General features: G+C 39.9%; 1 protein-coding gene across 1 annotated transcript in view; it reads left to right on the plus strand.

The window, feature by feature from the left end:
- The window catches only part of RARB (retinoic acid receptor beta), an 865,852-nt gene that overhangs the window by 403,954 nt on the left and 439,672 nt on the right, over positions 1-22,226 (plus strand). The window contains exon 4 of the mRNA XM_016426470.2: positions 17,715-18,229. Within this exon, the coding sequence (XP_016281956.1) occupies positions 18,046-18,229 (184 nt within the window). The 5' untranslated portion in view covers positions 17,715-18,045. The remainder of the gene's footprint in view (positions 1-17,714; positions 18,230-22,226) is intronic.

Here is a 22,226-nt window from a genome sequence, read left to right on the forward strand (position 1 = left end):
GAACCTGAAATTTCATCAGTGATGACCCTCCTCTGATCCTCAGATTACATTTTTAAAATTCAGTTAGTTATTTGATTGGTTGTTACATTGATGTGCCCGTGTATCTCCCTCCCTCCCTCCTTTCTGGGCACTAGAGAAGGCATCATCATTTGACAAAATGATATGTATATACATAAAATGATGGCTTTCTTATGTCTATTTATCAGTTCTTTTTCTGGAGTTGGCTGGACATACACAAGTCATTCTTCAAACAGTATTTCTGTTGCTATATAAAAATATTCTTTTGGTTCTGCTCATTTTGCTTTTTATAATTTCATTTGGGTCTTTCAACTTTTTTTCAGACTCATCTGCTCATTGTTCCTTAAAGTGAAATAGTATTCCATCACAACTATGCCACTTGTTCAGCCATTCCCCAATTGATGGAAATAGCCTGCAAGTTACTATAGACAACTGTAGTCCTAAGACATACCTAGAGAGGATCGTCTCTGAACTTACCTCGATTTGTCTCCAAGTGAGTTTTGAGTCCATTGCTGTATCCATCTTCAAAGGCTTTCCAGTTTCATCAACCTTTTCAGAATTTGGGTTCCATTGGCAATATCTTGAGAATCCTGGAGCACCTTCACACTGTAATATGGACTTTTCTTCTTTCTAGAAAAATAATTTAATTTTAGACCATCAAGGAGATGGGAAAAAGTGCCCAGAGCAACTTGATGCTTAGCAGTATAAGATGGTGATGGCATGTGGAGAGGACTATGTCTTTAGCCATATCATGATGCAGCAGCTAGGGCTCTGAACTTGACTTCAGGAGGATCTAGGTTGAAATCTCTCCTCAGTGGCTTATTTTTGTCTGACAAGTCATTTAACCTCAGTGAGCCTCAGTTTCCTCATCTGTAAAATGAGAAGGATTGAATTTGATGACATCAGTCACTAATGAGCTGTTGTGACTCCAGCCAAGTCTATTGGACTCAGTCTCCATTACTGGTAAAATCGGGGTGCTAATAATAACAATTATCTCATGGGTTTGCAGTAAAGATCTAATAAGTTAACATACACAAAATGTTTTGTAAACCTTAAAATGATATATAAACTTGGATTAATTATTATTATTACTGGAAAATGAAATGGCCAGCCACTCTGATGTCTTTGCCAAGAAAATCTCAAATGGGGTCACAAAGTTGGACGATGACTAAAAATGACTGAACGGCAATTATTATCATTATTATATAAAGTACTTTGCAAACCTTAAAATGATATATAAATGCTAGCTCTTCTCATTAGTGTTATTACAATCCTTAGCTTCCTTCAAGGCTACACTGAGATAGCACCTCCTATAGAAAACCTTCTCTGTTTCTTTAAGAATAATCTCTCTCCTCTCAAATTATCATGTATTGACTTATCCATATGGATCTTGGGTGGTCTCCTGTCCCACCCCTCAGTAGAATGTAAGCTCCCTGAGTCCAGGGATGTCCTGCACTTTGCTCAGGGGTGTACTACACATAACAGGTACCCAATTAATGCTTATGAGTTGAGTTGAATTTACATGGTAGGAAATTAATTTTAAAAAGGAGCCAGAGGAAGCAGTTAGGTGACTCAGAAATTGAGAGCTAGGCTTACAGGTGGAATGTCCTGGGTTTCACCTGGCCTCAGACATTTCCTAGCTGTGTGACCCTGGGCAAGTCATTTGACCCCCATTGCCTAGCCATTAGCAATCTCCTGCCTTGGAACCAATACACAAGACTGATTCTAAGATGAAAGGAAAGGATTATAAATAAATAAAAGAAGTAAAGAAAGAGCCAGAAAAATTCAATGTAGAGGGCTTTCTTCACCCTCATACAGAAGGTGTGCCTGAAACCATCAGTAAGATCACAAACATGTCTAAAGTTTTCTGAGGATCATGCATCTGGAGCTACCAGGAGCCCTCTACGGCTGTCCAGTCCAACCTTCCTCACTTTACAGATGAGGAACAGAGACCCAGATAGGTTGAGTGACTTGTTTGCTGAGGGTTCTAGAGGGAGAAAGCTTTGGATGACCAAGGACCACCAAAGGGAGAAGCATCCAATTTCCTCTGTAGGCATATTCCTGACCCAGCCAAATGCCAGACACATTTTGTCTTTTGTCACTCTCTTTTGGTCCGTTTACCCTGAAACAACTATTCACTTACAAAAACATCTGTTTTAAAGCTTCTAGGATTAAATTCAACCTCTCCTGTAGCCATATTATTCTAACTAATTCTCATCTGTTGTCTCAAACGACTAGCTAAGTAAATAGGTAGATTAAGTGGGGATCCTAATGGGGGGAAAGTGCTTTAGTTTTAGGCTCCTATGCTGCTTGGATTTCTTTTTGCCAATATCATTACCTATCTGTGAAGATTTCTCTTCTTTACTCTCAGAAACAGCTACAGAGCTCTCAACACATGTCTCTAAATAGCTAGCTTAGGAATACAGCATCCTTCACCTGCCTGCCAGATGTGCACAGCAGGATGGAGGCCCCACCAATCCACCTGCAGAGGAGAATTGGTGCTGATTTCTTCTTGTAGAACAAAAGGTCCCTAGAATGAAGGCTTCTTTGGGCATCCTTTCTTTTCCCCTAACTGTAAAAGCATTTCCCTTCAGTTTTGTTTGGTCTTCTGAATCTTCCAAACAGAAGCACTAGACAAATTTTCTTTTGGCTAAATTGACTTTTCTCATTTATTGGCTTTTTATTTGGTGCTCTTTAGACAAGTTTCTTTCTTTCTTTCTTTTCCTTCCTTCCTTTATTCCTTCCTTTATTCCTTCCTTTATTCCTTCCTTTATTCCTTCCTTTATTCCTTTCTTTCTTTCTTTCTTTCTTTCTTTCTTTCTTTCTTTCTTTCTTTCTTTCTTTCTTTCTTTCTTTCTTTCTTTCTTTCTTTCTTTCTTTCTTTCTTTCTTTCTTTCTTTCTTTCTTTCTTTCTTTCTTTCTTTCTTTCTTTCTTTCTTTCTTTCTTTCTTTCTTTCTTTCTTTCTTTCTTTCTTTTTCTTTCCTTCATTCCTTCCTTCCTTCCTTCCTTCCTTCCTTCCTTCCTTCCTTCCTTCCTTCCTTCCTTTCTTCCTTCCTTCCTTCCTTCCTTCCTTCCTTCCTTCCTTCCTTCCTTCCTTCCGTGCAGATGAGCAGCCCCCTATGTTCCACTGAGGTTTGTTTGTGTGCCGACTGATGCACTGACTATAGACTTTCTCCCATGACAATGACCCTGACTTGAAATCCTGCCTTCTTTCCAGTGTACCAACGGTCACCCTAAATTTGATTGAATAGAGTTGGTTTTCAGTGGTGTGTTGGTAAATGTGTAATAGCCAGCTCTCTGAAAAAAAGAAAATATTGCCAATAGACTTTTAATTTTAATCTTCATTATTAACATTTTCTCCATCACTTTCTTAATTCTAAACAATCAGCAAAACAGTGATTTAAGCCTCGATTCCCCAGATTCTGAAGTGCAAACGATCACCCTGAAATTGAACGATGGGCTCCTATTTAATCTTGGTCTTTCATTCTTACCACTTGTCAGTATGACATTGGTAAATAACTATCCACACTGGAACAAACTATATTTAATAACCAATGAAATCCTCCAGATTCCTACATGTTGTCTGAAAAAAATGCCACCTGATAGCGAATGTAGCCTTCCCAGGAAAGAATGAAGTTTGATAATGAGTAGCTCCATGTTAATGGGCATACAGGGACAGAATAACTCTGTAATCTCCTTTGTTTCTATAAGAATGCTTCTGCTCCTGAGTCCTGCCTATTTCTGTGCCAATGTGCTAATGGCTTTGGAATCTCATTCATCTCAACAGAGGCCCGTTAGCTCTGGAATCCCATCTGTTTCAGGGTGGAGGCAGTAAAATGTCATGAAAACATAGCCATTCGTTCCCATCAGCAGCGAGGGCTCGCTGGCCATTAATAGCCTTTCATTTTAAGGGCCTCAAATTGCCCTGAGCTTCGTACCAATTATGAAACAAATGGACTTTGGAGTTTGGTGGTGGTTGTTTTTTTTTTTTGTAAAGTGCTTGTCCACAAAAAAGGAAGCTACATAACGGTCTGAGAATTCCCCAAAGCCCACCAGGAGATGCTCCCACATCCCTACAACAGATTCAGAAACGTTTCAGCCAGATTCTGAGCCCCTCTTAGCATAATGGGCCTGGGGCTATGTTTTGGCCCAGAGGAATTTTTAGGCTGAATTTTTTGCTCCTGAAAATATAGTTGAAGCACTAGAGAGTCTGGCAGAGCCTTAACTAGATCAGGGCTAAAGAGATGCTGTCTCCCGCAGATTGCTCGCATGACATGATAGTTAAGGATGAGGCAGGGCTCTCCGCAGAAGCCACCGAGTTGGGAAACTCAAATCAGGCACCCAGTGTTTGCTGGGGATGAGAGCAGCCAATCTGTCAGGACTCGGCAAATGTGATAGACTCATCATTTTCTGGGGCTTGTCATTTTATCTTGAGAAACGCCCGCAATTAATATGTGCATAAAGATGGTTTGACCTAAAAAAAGTTGACTGGGAGAGGGTGAGACTTAATGGCAGAGAATGGAAAAAGGAAGAAAGGGATTTTTGAGAAGTTTTCAAAGTTTATTTGAGAATGTTAAGAAAATCCTCTTATAAGTCTTTTTTTAAAACCCTTATCTTCTGGGTTCGAATCAATACTAAGCATTAGTTCCAACTCAGGGAAGAGCTAACGGATGGGCAGTTGGGGTAGAGTGACTTGCCCAAGGTCCCACAGCTAGGAAGTGTCTGAGGAATCCATGTACATTATAATCATTTTCTGTAATTCTGATAGATTTTGATATCAAGGGAGTCACTCCTTCTGCTTTAGCTTTTTGACCAAGCTCCTCACAAAGGTCTCCCTTTGGACTTATAAAGGTACACACAATGAAAAAAAACAAGAACAACAATGGCCTTAGTAATGGAACTAATTTAAAGCAGGAAGAGACAGGTGTAAGTTGTCCCTAAGAGGTTCAGTGACTTGTCCAAGGTCTCACAAACAGTTTTATGTCAGAGGAGAGACTTAGACTTAGGTCTTTCAGGCTTCGAGGCCAGCTCTCTAACCACTAAGCAATTCTACCTCTTCTCCTTAAATCAGTTTGCTTTCATCCATCTATATTTATGTCAGAAGAACCTTGCTTAGGTAGAAGGGCAAAGTGAATGAGTTTCCTTTAGAACTAGGGACACTTCAGCATGTTTGTAAGAAAATGAGGAGAAACTGAACATTCACCAAATAAGAAGAAATAAACATGGATTCAGAGATGGAGAGTGAGGAGAAAGAAGGAACTCTTGTGGATCGTAGACTGTGGGGGCCACCTACCCAGTATTCCCTGAAACTATTAAAAAAGTTCAGAACTTGACATTGGAGCTAATTGGAGTTTGACATGAGGGATGATGAAAGAAGTCAGTGAATTAGTGGCTAGGTGGCCCTGGGGTTGGAGTCAGGAAGACCTGAGTTCAAATCCAGCATCAGACACATTAGCTCTGCAACCTTCTACCCACCTTCACCTCAGTTACTCATCAATCTGTCCAATTGCCTTGATTAAGATCTACATGATAGAGATTCCTACATGGTACAATGAATAAAGCAATGGCCCTAGAGTCAAGCAACTTGAGTTCAAATCTGGCCCCAGACACTTACTGGCTATGTGACCCCCTTGACCCTATTTACCTCAGTTTCCTCATCTATTAAATAAGTTGGAGAAGGAAATGGCAAACCATTCCAGTATCTTTGTCAGGAAAATCCCAAATGAGGTCAAGAAGAGTCGTACACGACTGAAACAACTGCACAACAGAACATCTATGATAAGAATAATGGGGTTGGTGTATGAGATAGAGAAAAAAGGAACATCCTTACAAAGCTGATATGTGAGGGACTCGGTGTCCAGAGCGGACACAAGTTGGCTCAGAGAACCCTTGGAAGATATAGGTAGAAAGTGTGTGAGAAGAGGATTGGGGAAATGTGGATGGGAGAGAGACAGACAGACAGACAGAGATACAGACAGAGACAGAGACAGAGAGACAGAGAGAGGGAGAGAGATAGAAGGCACGGGCAAGGGAGAGGAGCTAGTGTAGTCTATGTGTACTCGATTCTGATCCAAAACAAACAATCCACAGTCAGCAGTCAATAAACAGTTATTAAGTACTCCTCTGAGTTTAATGAATACGCTTATGCAGCTGACTTAAGATTTTACAAGATTACATACTTAGAACTGGAAAGGACCTCTTTGGCCATTAGGTCCAACCTCTGTACAGATGAAAACACTGAGGTTTTTAGAGGCTGCCACCACTTCTTTGAGGCTGGATTTGAATTTAGACTCCATGCCCAGCCCCTTGTACCCAGTACTTGATCCCTTGTGCCACCTAAGTAGCTGCGCCTAGTTATATACTATCTGTATATATACACACACCCACACACACACACGCCTCCCCTTAGGTATATTATCTGTAAAAGGGTCCCACTATCAAATGTAGATATTTTAGCTAATGGAAATGGGCCAAACGAGAAACTTTTCAAAGAGAAAAGTGAATCCAATGGTAGCACCACAGAGGAAAGGCTCTTAGGGTAAAGATGGCCAGAATGACCTGTTTCCTGGCCTCCAATTTGCATCAGTGTGATCTGGAGACTTTGAACTCATTAGTTGGGAGACAACAATTCCTAGCACTGTTTGGTACCTTTGGAATAACATTGCCTGGATATGGTGTAGATGGGAGAAACAGAGATTCGGGACAGATGTAGCTTCTTAATGAAGAAAAGACCTTACTTTGGCCTGGAAGAGGTTAATTCATTAAATGGGAAGCACACCGGTGGGGGCTCAGGAGCTCCTATGTACAGTAGTAGAAGTGAATTGTTCCTACTAGGATTTGAGTTGTGACAGTAGCTATCATTTCTAGGAAGCCATCAACTTACCCAACAAAAGCATAATTAGGTAAGGAAACATAGAGAGAAGAGGGAACAGGTTCCATCCCCATCCCACATTTATATCCAGCCCTAGGGTCTCCTGAGATCTAGTCCTGTGTCATCAACTGCCTATTGGACATTTCCAACTGGATTCCCTATGGATATCTCAAACTCAACACATCCAAAACAGGACTCGTTATCTTTTCCTCAAATCCCCCCATTTTCTGAATTTCCCTATTTCTACAAAAGACAAAAATATTACTCCAGTCATCCATACTCTCACCCTTGTAACTGTCCTCACATTCTCACTCTTCCCCCCCCCCATATCCTGACATAGCAGCTAAGGCTGAAAGCACAGGGTACCCTAGGATTGGAAGTATATGAGACCAAATGAAGGTTTTGTGATGCAAAGCCCTGGAGGAAGCAGGAAGGAATGGATGCAATAGGATTAGCCTAAGGGGGAAGTGGGGATGTCTCATTTCTAGAAAGAAGGGAAGAGTAACTTTTAAGGTGGAGAAGGGAAGTTGGGGGTGGGGGAGGGCACCCATCCATCAGATGACCACTAGCTTTCAGGGAAGTATGAGAGGGTTATCTGCTTCACGTATGGGATGTTGCGCATTCAAACAAGTCCTCAGAAGGTTTGAAAGAATTGCTTTCAGAGAATGTAAGAGGAAATAACGAATGGGAAACAAGTGGGGAACAAGTAAAATATTCCTTATGTTATAATGAGAAGAAATGCAGAGGGGAAAAAAAAAACATGAGAACTTCTGGGGATGGGGAGGAATCAGGTCTCATGGAGAGGATACTATATAAGATGTGACTGAAGAAAAAAAGAAACATTTCCATGGAATCAGTTTAGAGATGATAGGCAGTGTGTGGACAGCTACACAGAGGTGGGAGGAAGCAGGATCTGACCGATACAAAGGGGAATATGAAGGCTAGATTACAGCGGAGGGCCTTGAATGCCAAAATGAAGAGTTTTTATTTGATTATGTAGGTAATGAGAAGCCACTGATGCTTTCTGATCAAGTGGCACAATTAGGCCTGTGCATTAAATGGCCTTGGCACTAGTGTAACAATGGACCAAGATAGAGGACAGGAAAGAGATTGGATTAAAAATTGATTCCTTCCTCTTTATTACAAAAATTAAGATTTTCTCATTTCCATAGAAGAAAAATACACATTGGAATAGACAAGCTTGCTTGCTCCTAGCTTTTCTTGCCAAAGTAATTGAGGGAAAAAATGAGCCACTTTACCCTTTTTGTTCCAGACATATACACATGGGCCCATATGTACAAAATATTGGGGGTTTTCTCTCTCTCTTTATTGTATCTCTTCTGATTAAACAATTGAGTCACATGAACTCAGACCCTGGCAGCATTCATGACTGTCCCTCAGCCCTTGGGAAACTAAGTGACCTTGAGTGATTTTTAAACACCAGATGAGAAAGGAAGAACAGTGAACTCTACTAATGTAAAGCATTTTTTAAAAATTTATTTGTTTGTTTGTTACATAAAAATATGCAACAAACTCCCTCTCTTCTCCTCCTCCCACCAGAGAAGGCATCATTTGGCAAAAGGACACACACACACACACACACACACACACACAATTATGTCTTCTTTCTGTTTATCATGTAATTTTTTGTCCTACTTTCCATTGTTACAATCAGTTCTTTCTCTGAAGGTGGCCATACACGAGTCATTCTTCAACAGTATTTCTGTTGCTGTCTATACTATTTTCTTGTTTCTGCTCTTTCCATTCTTCATAATTTCTTGTTCCAAAAGTGTAACCGCTTTCTATAGGATCATCCCCTGCTTTACTCACCTTTGTCATATCTTTGACTCCTTCTCCCCAAACACTCTTCCATAGCTGTGGAGTTTAGAACTTCATTCTCACTCATTCATGGATGGCCATAGCCAAAGATCATCTCCTAGTGGCTGACCTACTGGTCATGAACCTCTTCATGCTTGTCTAGGTTGGTCCTTAGCAGGCAAAAATCTGTCACCAGGACTCGACTCAAAGTTTTTTCCCAGCTTGATAGAACCTTCCAAAGCAAACATACTTCTACCATAATCTACAAGAATTCAAGGTCATCTCGGCCATCGGATGAGGCATCCAAGTAGAACTCAGGCCTACAGGAAAGTATAATAGTATACGGGCATCATCCTCCTGCTTCTCCCAGTAAATGGGTATTATCTAGGTAGTACCTCATCTCTTGTAATGGAAGAGAACAATCTAGTTGGTCAATATTGGCCCAAAAGGATAACAACAGGAGACACTTATTGTGCTCAGGCTATTAAGCACGATCTTCCCATAAGGCATTTTTGTCATTTAGTCATTTCAGTTGTGTCTGACTCTCTGTGACCCCACTTGGTCTTTTCATGGCAAAGATACTGGAGTGGTTTGCCATTTTCTTTTCCAACTTACTTTCCAGATGATGAACTAAGGCAGAAAAGGCTAAGTGATTTGCTCAAGGTCTGAGGCTGGATTTGAACTCATGGAGATAAGTCTTCCTGATTCCAAACCCCATACTCTATCCACTGTGCCACCTAGCTGCCCTCTCATGTGTCAAAGAGATGAGGAATTCTGGGTGCATGACTAACAAGGCCCTATACCTCAAACCTGCTACCATTTGTATGTAGATATCACTCAACTGTATAGAGGGTCATAATGAAGAAAACAGGATTTAGAAATAGAATGTGAGGACAAATCTTGATTCTTCTTCTTCTGACTATAAACTTTTCCTTTATGGGCCTCCATTTTATCATAAACAAAAAGTAGATTGGCATAGCATGCCAATGTTATGATGTACTTAGAGGCCATCTACACCAATGGAGACCAACACAAGGGTTCCCTCTACTATAAAACTATCAAGGAGTCATCCTAGATCCCATGAGTCCTAAGGCAGATCATTCCACTTATTAATCAATCTAATTGTTAGATTAAGCCTAAGCCTAAGTCTGACATTAAGCCTAAAGTTGCCTCTTTGCCAGCATGACCCAATGTTCCTACTTCTGCCCTCTCCAGCCAAGAAGGAAAAGTTGAATTCCTTTCTTTTGTGGTAATCCTTCAAATATGCACGATAGATAGCATCTCTCTTCTGAGTCTTCTCTTTTCCAAGTTAAACATCTGTCCCTTAGAGCATTCCGTCCTACTGAGAATATAAACTGTATCCTCTGGACTTTTTAATCTACTCATCCTGCTCTTGTGTACAAGACATTTGACTATCCAGGCATTCCAGTGACTTCTTTCCAGGATTGCTTTCTCAAATTACCAATTACTTTGCCTTTACCTACCTTTTGAGAGATAGTGGGAGACAGAAACAGACAAATAAATGGACAAATAGACCCAGACAATGTAGTCATGGGGTATTGCAGACAAAGAGTCTGTCTTAGAGTCAAAGAGACCTAGGTTCTAATCCTGCTGTTGACATATGTTGACCACGTGGCTCTGAGACACCCATTTCATCTTTCACTGCTCTGTGAAATTTTCTAACGCTGTAAATTGCAGTTCAGTTGAAGGAGCTTCCACAGCCAGAATTTTCTGCTTCAATGAAAAATCACATTTTAGTGTGAAGTTTGAAACCCCAAAATAGATCCATATAAAAATGCATGTACGTATATCTTGCCCAGTATATTATGTAGTGATTTATTTTATGTCTCCCTTCTATCTTTTATAGGTCAGTTGTTGCAATCATATCTAACTCTTCATGACTATTTTAGAGTTTTCTTGGCAAAGATACTGGTGCAATTTGTCATTTATTTCTCAATCACATTTGACAGATGAGGAAACTGAGGCAAACAGGGATAAGTGACTTTTCCAAGGTCCCATAGGTAGTAAATGTATGAGGCCAGATTTGAACTTCAGTCTTCTTGACTCTAAGTCCTACTCTCTATGCACTACCACCTAGCTTGCCCCCCACTTCCATTAGACTATAAGCTTTTTTTTTAAACCCTCACCTTCTTTCTTAAAATCAATACTGTGTATTGGTTCCAAGGCAGAAGAACATGAAGGACTAGGCAATGGGGTTAAATGACTTGCCCACGATCACACAGCTAGTAAGTAATAGACTTTAAGTTTATGATAATCATGTTGTCTACTTATAGATACATTGATCTGTGTTCAATGGTTGCTCATGAAACGTTATTAACTGAATGTTTCCCCAATTCCAGAAGCATTTGGGAAAATAAAAGCAGGTGGGTGGTTTCATCCTCTCTCTCTCCAACCACTACATTCTCTAGCACTATGAGGGTAAGAGGGAAAAGCTAATAATTACAAACCCAGTACACTCACAACTCTTCCCCAATTTCCCTCTCCCTGCATTACAATAGCTCTCTCTTTTCTGGACTTTCTCCACTTCTACCTAACACTCCATTGTTCTCCATCACTTTTTTTCTCTGCCCCTGACATCTTCCCAAATTCAAAATTCAATCCAAGTACTACTCTTCCAGGAATTCTTCCCTGATCTCTGCAACTGAAAGTGACTTCTCCTCTCTCAAGGATTTCTTAGCACTTTCTCGAGGCATCTCCTTTTTCATTTAACCCAGTATAACTTGGACTGGAGTTATCTAGGTAGTGATCTTCTGTACTGAATGAAAATAAGGTAATAGAGTGAATGGAGTGCCAGGCCTGGAGTCAAGAAGACTCATCTCCCTGGGTTCAAATCCAGCCTCAGCTACTTGTGTGACCCTGTGCAGGTCACTTAACTTCATTCTTCTCTGGGTCATCATCTATAAAGAAAACTGGAGAAGGAATTGGCAAAACACACCAATGTCTTTGCCAAGAAAAGCCTAAATGGAGTTAAGAAGAAGAGGACATGATGAAGCAACAACAACTGAATGATTATCCAAATTTCATTTCATCTTTGTATCCCCAGCAGTCAATATAGTAGTGCTTTGTCATATTAGATGCTTAATATATGCAAACTAATCACACTAGATAAGCATCTGAATGGAGAATTCTTCATCAGTATTGAAAGCTTTATCAGACCCTATGAAACGGAGACCCAGAATTGGACAGGAGGATTCTCACCCCATCCAGCCACCCCTAAACATCATGAGTTTCTTGAAGGCAGGGACCTTCTTGCTTTTGTACTTGTATTCAGTGAACCTAGTATAGTGTCTGGCATAGCTGCTAAATACACTTAATAAATTCTTTATTCATTCATTCATTGCCTTTCAGAAATCATGAGTTCTTTTTAATAAAACTGAATTTCTCCCTAAAACAAAGGACCATCATTTGAATGTCAATATTCTTCTGGTGAAATTGTGTGCCTGCAAATCATGGAACTATCCCTAAAGAACTGAAAGCTGAAATCAAACACTGCTAATAATTTAGAAAAAAGTTATATGTACTGGATATATGTCAAGAGCAAAAGATAACCATTGAACAAACTTTATTCTTCATTGGCATCCGCACCATGCTAAGAAATCGAGAGAATATCCCTAAGGATGTTGAGCTAAATTCTATGAAGCATAATTCTAAAAAAATTTATGGACAGAAATAGATAAGAGTTGCCCAAGATGCTGAGGCATGAGTAGATTTTGAATGATCTCAATTAGTTGTGTCAAACTCAAATAAAAAGGATCTCTGGTGACTTCATGTTGACTTTGAAAACCACAAATTACCATTATCTATGTTGAATTTGCACTTATTTGTTAAACATTACCCAAGGACTTTTCACTCTGGTTCTGGATATTATTTGGCCTCTCTGATCTATACCATTTAGAGAGCACCTACATCATCAATGAGAGCAGATTTATCAAAATATCTGATTTTGAGCTGCCAATCCCTTCTCTTACTATAATTTTAATTGTTTTACACTCTTAAAAATACTCTTGATAAATAGTCCTTCATTCACATTCTGATCTTCCTTCAGTTTCAACTCTCTATTCTCTGATTTAAACTTCTTTATCCAAAGATCTAAAACCAAAAGTGAAAAAGAGCCAATAGACTGTTGGACTTTGAATGAAGAACTGGGTTCAAATCCTTCTTCTGGTACTTAGCTGTGAAGTCACTTGGTCCTTGGGGACTTCCAGGCAACAAAATTCTTGAATACTCTAAAACCCAATCAGCAGCAGTAAAAGGAATATCCACACTGAGTACTCACCACAATGGTAAGATGACAAATTTATACTCCCCACTTCCCAAAATTATACCCTAAAAAAAAAATTCTGCAACGTCCACATTTTCAAGAAGCTCCTTTGAAAATTTTTTCTCCTATTTCTAGAACTTTTCCCTTAATGCTCATTTATTCAAATATGTTTTTTTTCTCCCTGCCCTCCCTTTTCTTCCTTTAGGGTTTCCTATAATTTCCATCCCTTTATTAAAGTGTTCCCTAAAGTGAAAGGGAGGTGACTTGCCTTGTAGCAACTTGTGTCTTATCTAATTTATGTATGCATGCATACACAATAAAAACAGCATAGTTAAAACTATGCATAATAAGCATTTCTTAATGACTTTATTTTATATTCTCCCATATTAAAGGGATGCTTATTCTATATGGTAAATGTGTCTCTGAAAAATTGTGTAGAAATTAAATGTCTGTAAATAAAATCCTGATTTAATTTCTGCTTTAAAGGGAATTCTTTGGTAAAGTGAGGAATTCCCTCCTATTTTCATTTCATTGTCAGATTGGATATCTACTCTCTGTTTTATGTGAAGGCTGATGGATCCACTCTGGGTGAATACTAACTTCAGAAGTTGTGAACTAGAGAATTAATTACCCATCTTTTCAAGCATTTTTTCAAGTATCTTATCATATCAAAGTGATTCATGGATTCCTAGGTTATAGTCATCATATATATATATATATATATATATAATATATAGTATTAATATCTATTGATGGAGTAAAGACATGATAATAAAAATATCACTTTAGTTTCAATTGTAGGATCATAGGTCTAAAGATGAAAGGGATCTATCTCAGAGTCCTTCTAGACGAATCCTCATTTTATAAATGAACAATTTCTCCAAGGTCACAAATGTAGTAAAGCATCATAGTTGGGGTTTAAACCCATTTCCTCTGATCCCAGAGCTAGTATTCTTTGCATTATAACACACTGCTGTAAGATTAAATGAACTGATGTTTCATTAATTATAGCATATACTTTTAATATCATAATATTTACATATGTGAAATCATGTAGATTGTAGATGGTATATTGGCTTATTATCCTGAATCACACTGTACTTTTTGTTGGAGCTCAATAAATTTTAAAAAGCAGTGAGTCACAGATGCAGAATGTCAAAACTGGATGAGCCATCTAACCTGATCTCTACCTTACAATAATCCCTACTAATAACCCCTGAGGTCCATTCTAAATCTAAATCTCCGATCCTGTTATCTCCAAATACCCATCCAGCTTTGGTTTGAAGATATCCAGTGAAGAAATAGCTACTCCCGATGAAGAAGACAACCCATTCTACTCTTAGGTAACTCTTAATTTTAGCATATCTTTCTTAATATCAGGCCCAAATCTACCTCTTTTCAATTTTTACCCCTTCCTGTTCATTTGTGCTACCTCTCTGGGAAGAACAAGGCTAATGCTTCTGACTGAGAGTCCTTCAAATACTTCAAGATCAGTTTCTCTTAAAGCCTTCTTCTTTCCAGGCTAAGCAGCAGTAGTTATTAACCAGACCTCCTATGCCGTAAACTTGAGGATTTCACCTTCCTGGTTGCCTTCCCCTGTACTGCCTCCCACTTTTCAAAGCTCCTTCTAAAATGAGTTGCCCAGCATTAAACATGACATAGCGAATGTGCTCTGACCTTAGCAGAAAACTGTATGACTGTGATCTTAAGTCTCACTAATGATGACTTTCTTGGCACATGAGGCTCTGGGACCAACTAGTCAGAAGAAGGCAAAGAATAGCATCTGCCTGCCTCGCTTTGTCATTTTTCCTTCAATTGTGCCTCTTCCATGTGGAAAATGTGAGGAGCTGACTGATTTCAGAGTTCCTTAGTCAGACCTTCGTTATCTACCAATAGACACAGACCCATGATTTCTCCTTAAACCCTTCTATATCTTGATGTTTTCTGCATACCTGATGACTTCAAATCTGCAGCAAAACCCCAAATCTTTCAACCAGTCAGACAAGATTCCTAAACTCCTCAGTATTTAAAAGCAGAAACAAATAAAGAATTCCTCAGGGCAGTCTTCCCAACTTAGAAGGGGAAACCCCCCAACAGCTTTTAAAATCCCTCTGGACAGTTGGTTTGCTGGAATGTCACAAAGAATGTCAGTTCCACTAGCTAAGGGATGCGGGAAGGAGTTGACCAACGTAAAAACCAGATGTGGTTAATGATGTCACATATTGTACATTTTTTAAAAAATCACATCAGATGGAGTAGCTTATTTATCAAATAATTTTTCTATATACTTTTAGGAGCAAAAAGGAGTCAAACCACTGGGCACATGTCTCTTGATGGTCAACACTGATAAGTTTATATCTTAAGCTAAATTAGAAGTCTCTAATCCATTTACATTCTTTTCATTAAAAAAAATGTGTTTTATAATTTCTAAAAGAAGATTGAGCCTTGGCTTAGCCAACATCTGGGACATATGTGATAAGCTCTTAGTAAATGCCTTTTGGTTGGCTGATTGATTACAAACCAAACCCAAGAGTGGATGGGTTCTTTGTAAGACTAACCAGATGCCTGGTAAAACTGACATCACCCAGGAGAGCTTTTTCTTATCTCTAGTTTTAATAGATTGCTCCAAACAGTGAGGGAAAATGCCATCTCAATGAAGACAAGAATTCAAATTTCGCAATTTGTGGAGTTCTCTCTGTGTGTTCCGTGGGACATAGTACTAAAATACACAATGCTCAATAAATGATTGATTGAGGCACTTTATTGGTAGCACATGAAAATGACTTCATATGAGGGAAGGAAGGAATGACCAAATGAAAGAACAAAGAAAAGATTGATTTATTAAACACCTACTCTGTGCCAGGAACTGTGTTAAGCATTATAAAAACATTATCTCCTATGATACTGACCATAGCCTTGGGAAATCAGTGTTATCATTATCCCCATTTTACAGATGAGGAAACTCAAGCAGACAGTGGTTAAATGCCTTTCCCAGAATCATAGCTAGAAAGCACAAATTTGAACTCAAGTCTTCATGGACCAGAACTCTATTTATTTCCCTACATTACTTGTTCTAAGTTCCCCTCTACAGTAATTTTGAGATCTAAACTTTTTTCATGGCTCCCACATCTGTAGCCAAGAATTCTTTTATTTGGGGTAACCAAACAAGCGATCAACAAAAATTTATTAAATGTTTATCATGTATTAGATACTGTAAGCACCATGCTCAGGTCAAGGGTCCAAGAGTCCTTGGGCCTTGAGATACAAAGCATCATGGCCCATCAACTGCATTGCCCTGGGAGTTTGCTTCTGGGAAGTGCTTTGCTGGGAGACCTCACCTGGGGTATAGTCTCCAAGGGAAGGAGAGCACCATTCGCATCCTCAAACTCTCCTTCTGCCTAACCTTGCTCATTCTAACAGTCATAATTCATCTCTAGATCCTATTCATCCTGGAATACCCACTGATTTCACCTGAAATGCTGAAAAATATAGCAAAAGCTCACTGCTGTTTTGAGTGGGAAGTGGAAGGGCCAGGAAGGAAAGACCAGGACTGAATAAACACATAGATGGCCCATTCATCAAATCTGCAGGTGACACCATGATGGGAGGGGAAGCTAACTCGCTGGATGTCAGAACCGGGGTCCAGAAAGATTTTAACAAGCTAGAATCATTGGGCTAAATCTAACAAGGCAAACTTCAACAAAACTGAAAATACAATTCGGCACTGGGGTCCAAAAAATTAACTTGGCAGATATACTCTGGGTAGATGGCTATTATTCAGAAAAGGATCCGAGAGTTTGGTTTTCTTTTTGTTTTTTAGTGACCTGAAAGTTCAGTATGTGATGTGACTGCCACAGAAGTTAATGTCCTCTTGTGCTACATGAAAAGGGGGATAGCTTTCAGATACGGGAGGAATAACCCCATTGTGCTCTACCCTGGTCTGACCTTCTCTGAGTATGTTCAGTTCTGGTCATCAAAGATTAAGCTGGAGAGTGGCAAGATGAAAGCAACAAAGATGGTTCAAAGAAGGAATTAGACTTATTCTGTTTAGGCACAGAACCAGGAGCAATGGGCGAAAAGTGACAAAGGATCCAGTTTAGACTTGGCATCAAGAAAAACTTCCTGGCTGTCCAAAAATGAAATGGGATGGCTAGAGAAGTGGTGCTTTCCTTCTCTTTGGAGATCTTCAGGCACAGGCTGGACAAGTTGGGAATATGATTGAATGATTTCTACCTGTATGGGTCAGGCTTGACGGCAGAGGATGGACCTTTTAACTCTCAAATTCTATGATTCAGAGGTTGGTCAATAGCTTTAGCAAAAGGTTGGGCAGTACTCCCATTGTTGGAAACAGTTAGGCAGTAAATCAAAGATACTAATAGACCAGACTGGTGCCAAGGAAAGGAGTAAAACTCTACTGCCTGGGTTGAAGGCAAGCAGTACAGTGAAAGCAAGTATCCCCAAGCAAGATGGAGAAGGGCTGAATGCCCATTTGTGGGGTGGAGCCAAGCAGAAGACTTTGAGGGTAGATGAGGTGGCAACCTCAAATTTTCCCATCCTGTGGCAAACCTCCAGCTGTCCCACCCTCGTTATGACTGTATTAGGAGAAATTGTTGGGAAGTAAATCCAGTCCTCTTATTGGAGAAGTCTTCCAGATTACCTTTTTAATGAAATGGAGCCTAGCTCCTTATTCTAACATTTTTCTCTTTTTTTTCTCTCTCTTACAGAGTTGAGCAGCACAACCCTAGGAAGGGATTACTTGCATCAGCCTTATATTGTGACTGAACTGGTGCCACAGAGAGAAAGAGAGAGAGCAGCTAAGAAAAAGATGGCTTCCTTCACATTGTAATCTGACCTGCAAAATGATCCAGGTGCAAAAACCACGCTGATAATCAATATCGTCCAAGGAACATTGTCGCCATTGTCTCCCGGCCCTGAACCACAGCTATCCTACTCTTTTTTTTGGTCTTGCCTCCTGGGATTGCCCACGTTACACAGCTTGGTTTGGAGACTGGAGTGATGTCCCTCGGTGCCTGCACCCTTTTATTTCTATAAGACATGAACATGACCACCAGCAGCCACACATGTCCGGTCCCAACAGTGAATGGACATATGAATCACTACCCAGCCACCCCATATCCGTTACTCTTCCCTCCAGTCATTGGGGGGCTTTCCCTCCCTTCCCTTCATGGACTCCATGGCCATCCTCCCACCAGTGGGTGTAGCACCCCATCCCCTGCAAGTAAGTGAGACCAGTGTTGGGACTTGGTCATGCTTTTTTCTTTATTTATTTTTTTCTTCTTTTTATCCCAGGTCAGCTTGATGAGATGGTCAGTATTTGTTCTGCCTTTGGTATTTGCAGATATTGTTTCTATCACATTCAAATTCCATCTTTCGATGTCGGTGGCTTTTTGGCATCTAGAAACTTTATAACTGTCTGTTACATGGGCCAGTAGCAAGTGGTTTTGTTTTTCTGCTTTTAATTTTGGCTCTTTAGAATGAATCATAGCAGCTAGGGGTCATCTGTGTCTTCGGGATGAAATAATCTTAGAACATCAGCCATGTGATAAATTGCATAAGAATTCTGCTATGGTCATGTGCTTTGAAAATAGCCCTGGATATCAACTCTATAGTCTCATGCTGTCTTCCCTTGATAATCATTTCCTTGCTCTTATCTATCAACATTTTGACTTCCAGAAATAATTTATTACATCTCTCTCTCTCTCCCTCTCTCTCTCTCTCTCTCTCTCTCTCTCTCTCTCTCTCTCTCTCTCTCTCTCACCCCTCTCTCTCTCTTTCTTTCTTTCTCTCTCTCTCTCTGTCTCTCTCTCCCTCTGTGTCTGTCTCTGTCTGTCTGTCTCTCTCTGACTCTTTCTCTCTCATTAACTATTTCCCCAACCTTTTGACTGTCACAAATATACCCAAGGCTGTTTCATGAATCCAATAAAATTCTGCAGTTGAAAAATTATAAAGATAACGCACTGACCAAAGGAAATGTTCTTACAATTGATGCAAATTATATATCCTAACAGGATTTATGCTATTTGCCAAATGTGTTATCTGTTCAAAAGTAAATCAAGATAGTCATTGAACAGTTTTTGTAGGAAGATAGTTCTCTTTGCTTATATGTAGTCGCAAAGGAAAACTAATTTGAAGAGGGCTAAACTGGGCCATATCAGGTATCAATAAGACTTATTCTGGCTCTGGATTAGTGGCTTCTTGTAATAGTTCAGATTCAACAGAGATCATCTTCCACCAGGTTGGTTTCTTCCTGTCTAAAATAAGGGAGCTGCTATAAATGTTCTTAAAGGTACCATCTAGCTCTAAAATTCTATGAGTTTCTATGACACTTTGAATAGGTGTCACTGGTAATTGTTTTCAACTGGTGTATACACAATTGGGGGGATAGAAAAGGAAGAAGGACTAGTGAACATGTATTTATTAATCACTACTATATAGACAAGTACTGTACTAAGTACTTTGCAATTATTATATCATTTGATCCTCGCAACAACCCTGACAGGTAAGTGCTACTATTATTTTTATTTTACAGATTATGAAGCCAAGGCAAAGGCTAAGTGTCTTGCCCAGAATCACATCTGAGGCCAGATTTGAACTCAGGTCTTTCTGACTTCAGGTCCAGTGGTCTCTCCACTGTACTACCTAGTTACAGTAATGAACAAAAAAACTATTGCTATGGTTTCTCCAGAAGAGGAGCCAACCACTCCCCTACCACCACCACATTTTTCTAGTCATTGACCCTCAACTCCCCACCTCCCTGCAGGATGCCTTGTTTGATCCCATAAGCATCCCGGCTTCACTTCTCTATGTCTCATTTTCCTCATCAGTAAAAATAGATAGTTGTATTTTCTTATATTCTTTATGCTTTACAAAGCACTATATAAATATGAGGTACAACGCCATTGTTAGCTCTAGCCCTTGACTGCAGAAACAAGAATTCATCAGGGTTCATCTAGACTTCACCCAGTAAACAAAACAAAACCAAAAAGTGATAAACCAATCACTTGATATCTCAAATCCATTTGGAAATGAGACCAAGAAGGAATTCCCAATATATTAATCAACAGATTTCACATACAAATAACGTTTTTATATATAATTAGTGTGATAATAAAACTAAGTCCTACATCTGATATTAATATTCCATTGAGATCTGAGGCTTCTAAGATGTGGGTGATCTCCCTGGTGCTACAAATTATAGCCCATCCATACCTACTCATACATAAACTCTTTTCCATGTCCCTCTATAGGTTCAAAATGGCGGCAGGGTTGGGGGAGAAGGGATGGAGATTGTTCAACCCACTTGTTGGAAGCCTTCCACAGATTTCCTTGACATCTTCAGGATGCATCTCAATGAACATCTCCATGGACTCCTTCATCTGTCCATTGGTTGTCCACCACTGTTTCATTAAAAGTCAATCTTCCTTTTTACAAATACATTTTTCTAATGACATTTCCTTGACTTCCCTTTTTCTATAGAATTCCCTCTTTGTAAAGTGTTTCAACCTCCTCAAATCCATCATGCAGTCCTCTGTGGCCTTTTGGGTGATGTTCACCTTTAAATCTTTAGCGATGGCAACATTCCTTGGTTCATAACCAAGCCAGAAGAAGACTGATGTTCCCAAGATAGGACTTTGTTGCGTAAGGTCTCTCAAGATCATGAACAGTTTGTCAAAGGCAGTCCCTCCTGCTTCCTCCTTCTGATGTGCCTATCTCATTTTCCCTTTGCAGGGGAGCAAGCACCAACCCCTTCCCCTTTAATGTCCACCAGGCACTGCTAAGAAGTGAGTCATCATAAAGTTTGGGCTTTTGAAGTTTTTACAAGCAAACAGCCTGCAGATCCAGCTGCCACTTTTAAAAGGAACATTCATCGATGAAGCAATGCAAAGAGGGGTAATAAAGGAGGGAAGTACATGATAGTTTTAGGTCAGGCTTAGGGGCCCCTGAGTAGTGTGATTTCAAGGTCAAGTGCTGGTGAAAATAGTGCCTCTCCCGCTTTGCGATACGATACGTGGAATTCTTCTGAAATTCCTTTAGCAGGAACAAATACTTTCATTTCACAATCAGACTTGAAGCTAGAAATGCAAGTAGCCCTGGGACAATACCCACATCCCCTCAAGTTCACACTGGACTGTAAATAGCTGTTATCAGCTCCTTTCCTGAGGACCCAGGAAGGCATTACAGGTAGAGGCTTAGAGGGCAAGTCCCAAGGAGAATAAGGACTCAACGTGAGACTAGGGGCTCCAACCATTGCATCTGTTTTATAGTTTTGCCCTTCTCAAGGCTTTAGCATTCTTTGTTTTGTTATGGGAGAAAGTCTATAGTCAGTGCATTAGTTGGCACACAAACAAACCTCAGTGGAACATAGGGGACTGCTCATCTTCAGGGAAGGAAGGAAGGAAGGAAAGAAGGAAAGAAGGAAGGAAGGAAGGAAGGAAGGAAGGAAGGAAGGAAGGAAGGAAGGAAGGAAGGAAGGAAGGAAGGAAGGAAGGAAGGAAGGGAGGGAGGGAGGGGGGGAGAGAGAGAGAGAGAGAGAGAGAGAGAGAGAGAGAGAGAGAGAGAGAGAGAGAGAGAGAGAGAAAGAGACAGAGAAAGAAAGAAAGAAAGAAAGAAAGAAAGAAAGAAAGAAAGAAAGAAAGAAAGAAAGAAAGAAAGAAAGAAAGAAAGAAAGAAAGAAAGAAAGAAAGAAAGAAAGAAAGAAAGAAAGAAAGAAAGAAAGAAAGAAAGAAAGAAAGAAAGAAAGAAAGAAAGAAAGAAAGAAAGAAAGAAAGAAAGAAAGAAAGAAAGAAGGAGGAAGGAAGGATCTCTTTCACAGTCTTCAGGCCATTAAAGATTCCCGTGGAAGGACACTGCTGTGAATGGTCAGAGGAAAGAATCTCTTGGCAAAGAACAAAGTTGCAAAGGATTTTCAAAGTTCTGAGAATGGCGTTATAAGCGAAGCCAAGAATTCTGTAGTCATAGCACCTAATAAAAGCCATGCTTGAGCGGAAAAGTCTGCTGGGCTTGAATCAGAAAGGTCATTGAGAGGGACACAGACATGAGGGCTTGCACTTCAGGGATCAGTTGCTTTGGAAGGATGTTTAACCAGAGGGTTTTCTGAGTCCCTTTACCAGGCTAGGCTCCCCCCAGATGCAAGTACTTGCCAGACAATTAATTAGCCTGATCCTTGGAGCTTGTCTTTTGTGTGCTACTCTTTTTTTAACCCCTTACCTTCTGAC

This window comes from Monodelphis domestica, chromosome 5 (genome assembly GCF_027887165.1).
Source record: "Monodelphis domestica isolate mMonDom1 chromosome 5, mMonDom1.pri, whole genome shotgun sequence".
In the NCBI taxonomy this organism is placed as follows: Eukaryota; Metazoa; Chordata; class Mammalia; order Didelphimorphia; family Didelphidae; genus Monodelphis; species Monodelphis domestica.